At 41.9% G+C, this 11,209-nt stretch overlaps 1 protein-coding gene across 1 annotated transcript; it reads left to right on the plus strand.

The window, feature by feature from the left end:
• Positions 1–345: 345 nt before the first annotated feature.
• Positions 346–7,821, plus strand: fem1c (fem-1 homolog c). The gene is made up of 6 exons (XM_063489392.1): positions 346–1,702; positions 4,703–4,872; positions 4,958–5,146; positions 5,430–5,941; positions 6,243–6,419; positions 6,586–7,821. Exons 1-6 carry the CDS (start codon positions 1,159–1,161, stop codon positions 6,848–6,850), a joined length of 1,857 nt encoding a protein of 618 aa, XP_063345462.1. The 5' UTR covers positions 346–1,158; the 3' UTR covers positions 6,851–7,821.
• The last annotated feature ends 3,388 nt before the right edge of the window (positions 7,822–11,209 follow it).

The raw sequence follows: 11,209 nt of genomic DNA on the forward strand, positions 1-11,209 counted from the left end.
TATACATAAATAAATAAATAAATAAATAAGTATAGTCATTAATATAATTTTAAAAATCATTTTTCATACTGTGTCTCTTTAATTTCAAACTGCCTCTGGGAGCAGCTGAGGATGTGCATTACTGTGTGTCTTCCTCAGCTATCAGTGCAGTATTTGAGTCTTTCCTGTGCCTCTGTTTCTCTTTCTATGGTAGTAAGAAAATTCATTGGTGCTTGAAAAACAGACTCTTTTAACTCTTTGTTGTTGTCTGCGTAACAGGGCTTCCAGCTCTCTGATTGGCTGTCCACCTGTCAATCATGTGCTCCACTGGAGAAAAAAAAAGACTGCGTCGGGTTTGTGATTTGACACAAACCGAGTCGTGATCATCCGGTCGAGCCGTGGGTGGTTAGCCTCCCCTGTTTACCTTCTTTTCCTTTGGCGGACCTGCCAGCTTGTTGAGCGGCTGTGTGGACGACTGGTAACCTGCCGTTTTTGTGGTAACGTCTGTTGTTTTTTTGAAGGGGACGAGGTGTGTCTGTGAGGGAGAAACGCGGCACGGTTAGTGGGGGATATCCCCTCGCTTGTTTGACTGAACGTCGTTTTTCCAGGCTAAGCTAACATAAGCAGCAGCAGCAGCGTAAACGGGTGGGGGTGGATTTCTACACTTCGGCCCTTGGAAAGCGAATATAAATAACCCCATGAGGAGTAACGTTATGCTGGGGAACAATGACCAGCGAAGGGGACAGATCTAAGGAAGAAGGGCTTCTCGGGTGGAGCGGACATGTCAGTGGATGAGCAGCGGTGAAGAGTGGTTCGGCTAAGCGCAGCTAGTCGGTTAGCTAAACGGATCGAGGAAGTTGACTAGCCACTTTTGCTAACTGGGCTAAAAACGTCTGAGTTAGTAATATAGTTTAAGGTTTAAGTGGTGTCAACTTTTTAAAGCTGGAGCTTTAGAAAGTCACGAACTATTTGCGGATTTTAATCCCCAACAACAACAAGAAAAGGTAGCACATTGGTTTAACAGTTAGCTAGAAAGTCGGAGCTTGTTATAAACAAAGGCTGCCAAGGTTCACCTGTCCACAGCGACCTTACACCTCCACGGGTCGTCGACCCTATTGTTTGACAGACAGCGCTGCCATTTTTTAAAATACTATTAAACCGTGAATTTAAGTCTCGGGGATGGATTTAAAGACCGCGGTGTTTAACGCAGCCAGAGATGGTAAGCTCCGGCTGCTTCAGAAGCTGCTGGAGAACAAAGATGGGCACGAGGTGACCAAGTTAATGGGCGAGAAGACAAACGGGGCCACCCCGCTCCTGATGGCTTCCCGGTACGGCCACTTGGACCTGGTGGAGTATCTGCTGGAGTGCTGCAGTGCTCCTGTCGAGGTCGGTGGATCGGTGAACTTTGACGGGGAGACTATCGAGGGGGCGCCCCCTCTCTGGGCTGCCTCGGCAGCGGGACATCTGAAGGTAGTCCAGTCCCTGCTGGGTCACGGAGCTTCTGTCAACAGTACAACGCTGACCAATTCAACGCCCCTGAGGGCGGCTTGCTTTGACGGCCACCTGGATATTGTGAAATACCTGGTGGAGCACAATGCTGACCTGGAAGTAGCCAACAGACACGGCCATACGTGTCTCATGATTTCATGCTACAAGGGGCACAAGGAGATAGCGCAGTACCTGCTGGAGAAAGGGGCAGATGTCAACAGGAAAAGCATCAAAGGTGAGTCTGTAAAAAGCTTTCCTCAGAAAAATGTTGACTACATGGATGATAAGCCGTATTTTCTTTTTCTTTTTTTTGAGCCGATAGCAGATAGTTTGAGAAAATCAAGCAACAAATGGGCAAAATGCACGTGACATGCATGCATCCAAGTATAGGGTTTGTTATGGGATGACAAAATTAACTAATTTGCAATTGCTTTTTTTTCCTGTCTGAAATGACTCAACAGCAAAGCATGAACTTCTGGTTTCACAGTGGAAAGTTGCAAGCTAGCTACGTCAGCCTGGATGCGTGCGTGTGTGTCAGGGTGTGTCTGGAAGCTCATACTTTGGATGGTGTTTTCTAAATACAGGAACAATAAGAATTTGTGTTTAAGATCATTGTGTTTTATACCTGTGCTTAAAAAGAAAAGCACTTAACTGCTCAGGATGTCCATTATTTTCTCTTTCTATGGAGACGGCTGCTTTGGTAGGCTTGAATTCATGGTTTCTACAGTGAATTTCAACCACAGACCTTTGGCTACCTACCTAGATTGGCACATTTAAGCCCCTACTTTTAGCTCTTGTGTGATCAGAACTATACAGTTGTAGCTTATACTTACTTTCCTGTGACTAGCACTAAATTCAAGAGCAGGGCACAAACCACCCTCTCTACACTGCTTTTCACAAAACAGCTGTATTGACATAAGAGGGTAAATCTCTATTATTAGATATGACTGGAAACTTTTCAAAAACAATAAAGCTTATGTTTAGGCAGGAAAGTGAGCAAGTTAGAGGAGAAAAACAGTCCTGACAAAATAATCACAGCTGACTAGACTACTTCAGAAGTTGTGCCCTGCTCACTTCCTTCTCAGAAAAGTCATCACTTTTCAGTTCGTGAAAGACTTCCAGTAAATAACCTGTTTGGTGAGGTGTCATCTTGAATTGATTAATCCAGACAAACCAATCTTGAATGATTTCTTGAAGTTTTTCCCCAGTTTTTCCAAGCTTGTGTCTTCATGTTTTGAGGAAGCTTTGTGGTAAATTTCGACATGTTGTAATATCAGCATTATTTATCCAAACCACATTAAAACACTGATGATATAATCAAAAGTCAGTTTAAACCATTTTTTAGTATAAACATGGCTTTCTTGTTGTTTACCCAGTTTTGCTTGTACATATTTAACTGAGGGGGGAAACTGTAGCGCTTCTGCTGCTACTGCTGCTGCAGTTTTCTGTCCAGAATTGTTATTTTTGCAGAAACATAAGAATATAACTGCTGGTTGATCCCAAACTAACCCTGTTTGGTCTCATCTGACTGAGTGTGGAGTAGCCTCAGAGAGCAGAAAGAAAAACAAACACACTGTTAACCAGAGAAAAAAAAAAAAGATGGGGGTGAGCTTGAAGTGTCTATAATTCCCAGTCATGGCATGTGTTGAATTTCCTCAAAGGGATTTACTTATCTTTATGGGACTCAAAGTTCAGTAAGCACGTGTGTGTCTGTAGATGTGTATCCCTTCCTCTTTGGGGAAAACTGAACCTGATTTTTCAGGACTGAGTGACCTACTTTTAACATGCCAGTCTTGAGTAAATGTAGCAGTGGTGGAAATGGTCCTGCTTCTGCTCCATGAGTGATCTTGAATGTTATTTTTTGTACTTTCAAATTGTGGGTTTGTTTTGTTTTTTTCTTGGCTACAATACCACTGTGTGAATCTCGCACAGTTTCACTGACAATGTGACATACCCTGGCACGAAGGCAAACAAGTCAAGACTGAAAACACTGCTGGTGGAACTTCATTTTTCACTTTAATTGTTTGTAATAGGTCCTCCCCCTTTTTTTTTTTTTTTTTTTTTTTTTTGTTTTGTTTTGTTTTTTGTTTTTTTTGGTTTTTTTAACAGTAGCTTAGCTCACCTGACAAAGTGCAATCTCTCCTTTTTATCTGAGGAATGTGGTGTTGGAAGTTTGTGGTCATCCCTAAATATTCTTACAGTTCATGATGGAAGTTATCTGCACTTGACTCACCTTTACGTCCTGCAGTCCAAAGAACCAGTGGAGAACAAGATTGAAATTTTTGAAAAATTTTGAAGCATTTTGTGTTATTGTATACATTGCATTGAAACCTTTGTCTAATAAAAAGACTTTTGAAAGAAAAAAAACTTTTATCAGAACAGCTTCTCTGAAATTCAGCACCACAATAACACCAAGGTACTTGAAGCTTGGTGACTAATTGTCTTCTTATTATTGACTCTTAATAGTTGTATTTAGTCTCAGTAGTGAATGGAGTTAAACAGAAGTGTGATTGGGAGTACTTCCTTGTTTTGAGTTTGTTTGGTAAATTCCTGGGAAACCCCCAAGGTGGAGAGATGTCTTATTTTTGTTGCTAAACTGGATTAAACTAGAGCTCTGGTATCCCTGGAATGGAACATTATCAACTAAAAGGAAACTAAATTAAATGGATGAAACTTTTAAGGAATGCATTCTGTGCTCTTCCTTGTTAGACATTTATATTCGTCTTTGTCTTTTAAACTGCTTATGTGTTTTTGTTTTTGTTTTTGTCTTTGTTTGTTTTGGGGTTTTTTTTATTGAGTTGCATGTTTTGTTTTGTTTTTTTTGGTTTGTTTTTTGTTTTGTTTTTTTTCTTTGTCCGTGTTGTGCTAAAAAATACTTAGTGTGATGTGTGTCTGTTTGCTCAAATCCTTTGTAGAAGTTGATTCTCTTTTTCTGTTCTAAAACTGATGAAACCACAAAACAAAGTGAATATGACACATCTTATGGTATAAATAAATGTAAAGTGGTAGCATCCATAAGAACTTTAGCGTCAGTCATTGAGCTCTTTAAATATTTTTTTTTTTAAATTACCAGCTTATGGTAACTTGGAGAGAGAAATTCCTTAAGTCCTTATGAAGGTAATAGGATGGATGTAGTCATGGCTTTGCAAACTGAATTCCTGCTAGGCTTCTGTGAGCTAATGTAGGTCTTATTATGTTTAACTCACTGCACAACATGCGTCTTCTTTGTTCACAGGCAACACGGCGCTTCACGACTGTGCAGAGTCAGGCAGCCTGGAGATCATGCGGATGTTGCTGCAGTACGGCGCAACCATGGAGCAGGATGGCTACGGCATGACACCCTTACTTTCTGCCAGTGTTACAGGCCATACTAATATTGTAGACTACCTGACTACGCATCAGCAGGTCAGGCTTCCTGTCGCCTACAGTTAAAGTTTGTTTGTGTAGAGTTGTGTGAGGATCACATAAATCACATATTTTGTCTCTGCAGACGAGGCACACAGAGCGCATTGATGCCCTGGAGCTCTTGGGAGCTACGTTTGTAGACAAAAAAAGAGATCTGCTTGGAGCTTTAAAATACTGGAAAAGAGCCATGGATCTGAGGTACATGGACAGTAACAACATCATCCAGAAGCCGGAACCCAAGCAGCTGATCATGGCATACGATTATGCTAGAGAGGTGAGTGCATTTACCCAGCACCACCTTAAAGTGGGCTTGCAATGTGTTTAAAGCTCTTGAAATAAGTTTTCTTTTCACATGATGTCACATTTTGACATCAAGATGGAAAAAGTAAGTTTTTATTTTGCTGGGGAAAACCTTTAATGTTACACTCTGGTCTTTAGTATTGGAGACGTAGCCTAAAACTTTATTAATTAGCTATATAGATTAAATCCAAGTCCGATATCTGGGTCTTGGTGCTGAAGTCACAAGTCACTCTGCTACTTTTTAATCTGCTTTCTAGGTAACAAACGCAGAAGAGCTGGATGGACTTATTTCTGACCCGGATGAGATGCGGATGCAGGCTCTGCTCATCCGAGAGCGAATCCTCGGTCCACAACACCCAGACACTTCCTACTACATCCGTTACCGTGGTGCCGTCTATGCTGACTCTGGAAACTTCGAACGCTGCATAAATCTGTGGAAGTACGCGCTGGACATGCAACAAAGCAACCTGGACCCCCTCAGTCCCATGACTTCCTCCAGCCTGCTGTCATTCGCTGAGCTCTTCTCCTTCATGCTGCAGGACAGGGCCAAGGGGCTCTTGGGGACATCGGTGTCGTTTGAGGACTTGATGGGGATACTGTCCAAAAGTGTGATGGAGATTGAACGAGCCATTAAACAAAGTGGACCAATGCCTCCTGACCCTGCTCAGCTCAGCAAGGCCCTCTCAATTATTCTCCACCTCATTTGTCTTTTAGAGAAGGTGCCATGTACTGCAGAGCAGGACCATTTCAAGAAGGAGACCATCTATAGGTGTGTTCCTATTGAAAATCTCCTCAGTGTTGTTTATAAAGGTCACATATATCTCTGTGTACACAATATGGTAGTTGGAAGGGTCTAAGAGTTTCCTGTGACAGTGATTTATGTTAACGTTCCTTTCCAGTCACATATACAGCCTTTTTTAGCAAACAGGCAGGATGTTAATTGACCTTTGCCACAGGCTTTTTGCAATTCTGTCAGTAATCTTGATTTAAGAAAAAATATTAGTTTAATCAAACTTATTGTTCATATTCATAATTCTTTGCCTTTCATTCTGACACTGTTGCATCTCTAGATTCCTGAAGCTCCACCCATGTGGCAAGAATGGCTTCAGCCCGCTGCACTTGGCAGTCGACCGCAACACTACTTGTGTGGGCCGTTATCCCGTTTGCAAGTTCCCTTCCCTCACGGTCGCTTCAATCCTACTTGAGTGTGGGGCAGATGTCAACAGTCGAGATGACGATGACAACAGGTCTGTTTTTAAATATCGCGCTTCTGTTTCACCCACACTCTCCAGCTTTTAGTTTTCACCTAGATTTGTTCAGGGGAAAATGGCAGAGAGTGGATAAGAAGACATGTGTGCTTGTATGTTGTACAGGATAATCCTCTAACAGATCTATTATCTTTGTATCCACCAGCCCCCTCCACATAGCGGCATCCAACGGTCACCCTGACATCATGAACCTGCTCATTTCCTGCGGGACTCACTTCGACAGCACCAACGCCTTCCAGCAAACGGCCTGCGACCTCCTGGATGAGAAAGAGCTGGCCAGGAATGTCATCCAGCCCATTAACCACACCACTCTGCAGTGCCTAGCCGCCAGGGCTATCATCAAGCACGGCCTCGACTACCGGGGAAACATCCCAGAGAAACTGGAGGCCTTCGTCTTGCTCCACAGATAATGATTGTGAAGGAGTGGAGAAGAATGGATGGGTGCACGGGGAAAAGTGTGAAAAGGAGCAACATAATCTCAACGCCTCACCCACAGGGTGCTTGAAAAACAGAGACAATTATGTGGGTTAGGTTTGCAAATTCAAACTACATGGAGAGTATGAACTTGTTGGAAGAATTAAGTGCACAAAAAAAGTCCTCAACTAACCAGGATGGACTTAAAATGATTTGGATTAACTGGCCCAATTTTTGGGGGATGCATCAGGAGTGGATTGCAACATGGACAAACACAGCTGCATCTCTGGATGAACTGAGCAAAGGGGTTTATGTATTTTTGCTTGAGATTTTTTTTTTTTTTTTTTTTTTGCATATTCCTCGATTTCTATTTATTAAATGAAACTTGAGAGATTTTTCTCCATGCTGGCTGCAACCCAGTCTCAACATTGCCTGCTCACGTCTTCTCAGTCTCAAGGCATTTCTACATATACTGGGAGTTCAGGTTGTTATTATTATTAAAAAATATTTTTGGTTTGCCAACAGTCATGGACCCTTCCTCAGTCATTAGATTTTTATTTTTTTTTTGTTTGTTTTAGGTTTTTTTTTGTACTTTTACAAATACACCTAGTTTTTGGTCATGCAAATCTGGACATCTGCCAAGTGCTGTGGATTCTAGACTCATTTGTCGTTCCCACTTAAGTGTACAACAAAGCTTTACAAGAAGGGTTTAATGCGTGCAAACACCATAAGTGCTTTATTCTTTCTATGCACAGGCTAGGCTGTTGGAAAGAGAGACTGTTGTATTCTGTGCCGGCACTTGTCTGTGCAATATCTCTCATGAGTTTTTGTGTTTACCTCATTGCTGCCGTTTTCTTCAGTATCCACCTACTTCACTCAAAAAGGAGGGGGAGAGGGGTGCAAAAAAACATTGTACTGATTGTTGTAAGACGAGTGAATGAATTTGAGCGATTTTTTTTTTTTTTTTTTTTTTTTTTTTTTTTTTTTTTTTTTTTTTTTTGCCTGAGTGCGTGTGTGAAAGAAATGCGAGTGCCCCCCACGGTGCGTTCCTTGTATGCAGAGTGGGTTTTTTTGCTTTTGTTTTTTTTGTTTGACTTTACACAAATTATTGACAATGGGAATTTTGGTGAAGTGGCGCTCATGGAGATTCCACAATGCACGTGACTGCCAGTAGAAACCACAGCGGCCAAACTAACAGTTCACAACCGCTGGCGAGTGCAGGCTCGTACACAGAAGTGACCTCTTTAACATTCATACATGGCCGACCTTTAAGTACTGTCGTTCTTTAATAATTTTTATCCCCCCAAAAAAAGTCTGGGTAAACATTGTCCCACTGTTCACGTGCAGCAACATATCAGCCAACCAATCACTGCAGAAGACCTTTCATGACAACACCTACACTCCAAACTAGAGCAGAGCAAGGGTAGATCTGTTTGTCTTATACAGCTGTCATCCAGCTGTGTGAGGGGTTGAAGACACGAGTGGGAGGATGCCTCTACATACAGAATAGGAAAGCTTTGTGAATTATCTCGTTTGCACATTAGCTTTAGATGTGTGGGTTGGAAATTTTAAAAAAAAGGGCTTTTCATAATTCTTAGGATTTCATATTACAGTTTAAAAAGGAAAAAAAAGCAGACTTAGCAAATGTATTGAGGACACCCAGGGCAACTTGATGTGAATCTGCACTTTACTACAGCGGAGTTTAAGATTTGATATGGCATTAATTGAGTTCATGTCTTAATAACCAGTTTGACAATAAACCCATGTTGCACTTGTCGTTGTCCAAATGTCTTTATTTCCTGGTTTTTCTCTCTTTGTTTTAATAGCTATACACCAATCAGCCACAACATTAAAACCAGCTGCCTAACACAGTGTGAGACCCCTATTGTGACTTACTGGGTCAGGCACAAGGGACCTCGGGGGGGTTTCGTGTGGTTTCTGGATTAGGAAAGCTGGAGAAAATCCTTTCAGGATGAGACTTGTCTCCCATAAATGTCTGACTGGATTGGGAGTTGAGCAGTTTGGTGGCTGGATTGATGCACCTGGCTCTGTTTAGATTCTTTGCGCTGTGGCATTGACACATTCTCCTCCTGGGAGAGGCTGCTGTCAATGCGTGTTGTGCTTGACCTCCAACAATGTTTAGGTGGACGTTATGTGTCTTAAGTGAACTCTGCATTCTAATAAGGCAATATTACTTGACCTGTCTGCGGTTTTAATGCTGTGGCTAATGGTGAAAGAGCGCAAATAGGCTACAGCTGATTGAGTCAGTGTTCCCACTGCTTTTGCTCTGTAGTCACTGAACAGATCTTTGAGCTGGGTGAAGCAAAGAGGACCCCTGAGATGTGAAACTGCAGACGGGGGTTGCTCATGTTGTTCATGAGTTTCTTCCAAGAATTGCCCCCAAGTAAAAACAAGCTAATTTATGACTTGCTTGTTCAATACTTTGTGCATGAAGCAATTAAAAACAGCAGCTGACTGCTGTGCAGAGAACCTTGGAGTGTTTATTCCTCTCTAGACTACAGTCATTAGGACCCAGTAGCAAGTATTGTCTCTGTATCCAACACCCGATGTGCTGTGTTGTATATTAACTCTGTGTGGCTCGAAGCTTCAAAAACACATCAGCGAGGCCCTTGATGCTCCACAAGAATCAACAAGAAAAATCTAATGAATTATTTAAAGACCCAAGATGATGAGATTGGTGTTCAGCCATGCTGTGTTATGGCTCCACTGGTGGCAATGTCATTTACTTTGCGCATTACCCTCCAGGATTACATCAACATTTCACCAGGAGCCAGAGGTTTTCTCATTTTAGAAAAAAAGGCTTCACACAAATGAATGGATTAACTTCAAGTGTGGTATGATATCAGTCGACAACATCGAGTGAATGGATCTGGACTCAGGCTAAATGAACTTCGGTGGTTTTATTTAGAAAATCTGGTGCCTACACTGCAGTCCTGCCAGTTAATTACTGATGTTCTTATACTTTTGGTTTATGGGTGAATTTGGGACAAACTCAAGGCCTCACTCAGCTAAAAGCATGACTTTAGATTTCTTAATTGATACAAAATCCACATTCACCACATGCGCTGCCTTAGTTTAATCTCCCGAGTGATCATAGCTAATCCCGTTTCAGTTTAACAAAGTGAAAGGGTGAAATGTAAAGAACTGTCATGTAACAGCCAGATGACGCAGCTTCCTCACACACAAACTGACAAATACCTTCATGAATACACATTTATTCCTTGCTTCCTCCACATGTAGAGCCAGCAGCGTTCATCCCCAAAATGTGAAACCCGTCCTGAATGTTCTGTGATGAGTCACTGCCAGGATCTCCTGTAAAGCAGAGAGTGGGACTTTCTTAATGAGTCACGATCACTGTAGGTGTGTGTGTGTGTGCGCCAGGCCGCCGAGGCTGGACGGAGTGCGTCTGGTTAGATATGTATGAATCTCTTTTACGATCTGCAACCATTTTGTGGTCTATAAAAATGGATTTCGCAACCTTCAGGGACTTTTTCAACCAGCCTTCCTTAATAAGTGGTTATAACATGTAGCCATCTGAAATCATGCCACTCTTGCGTAACAGACCTAGCCACAAAAAAAACAAAAACAACAACACTTGAAAAGAGAAATGGAGACAAATAAACAGGTAAATCAATTTTTTGAGGAAGTATTTACCGCCGTTCCTTCTGAGAAGTGCAATTAAACTTTGCTGTTTTGCATTTTCACAACCACGCCCAGAATTACCTTTCTAAAATTAGCAAAGGTATCATGAGGTGAAAGTGGACACATGTTTATTTTTATTTAGTGTGAGGTGTAACTGTAGCTGGAAAATCTATTTGGTTTTACGCACATCTTCCATTCCAGCCTCAGTTATGCAAAGCTCAGGTAACCTTCTTTTCCTTCTGCAGGAACGCTAACATACCTCATTGATGGTAATTGTGAAATATACGGTTTAGATGTTTCTAGGTCGAAGTGCACGGAACAAGTCGAGGCTTATCACAGTACTGGTGTTTACGTGGCTCAGCCCCACTTGAAGTGGCTCTCTGTCCAACAAGGAAGAGTTTGAAAAGGGTGCAAGGAAATAAAGGTGAAGGGCTGATATGAGGATGTTAAGTTTGTACTAAGGCTGTGTGGATAAAAGCCAGAGTTTCTAGAAAAGGAATTGTCAGCTCAGCAGGGAGGGGGTGTACTGAGTCAGAGGAATGCCCATGAAGTCTCACGAATGAAGATGATGAGAATCTACCATGCTGAACTGTCTTTTACTAAAATTCAGGCTCCCTACCAGCTTTCAAAATTGTGTCATTCTTTCTCACTAAAATATAATAAAACGCATATTCAAAGGATAAAATTGTTCA

This window comes from Pelmatolapia mariae, linkage group LG12, assembly GCF_036321145.2.
Source record: "Pelmatolapia mariae isolate MD_Pm_ZW linkage group LG12, Pm_UMD_F_2, whole genome shotgun sequence".
Taxonomy (NCBI): domain Eukaryota; kingdom Metazoa; phylum Chordata; class Actinopteri; order Cichliformes; family Cichlidae; genus Pelmatolapia; species Pelmatolapia mariae.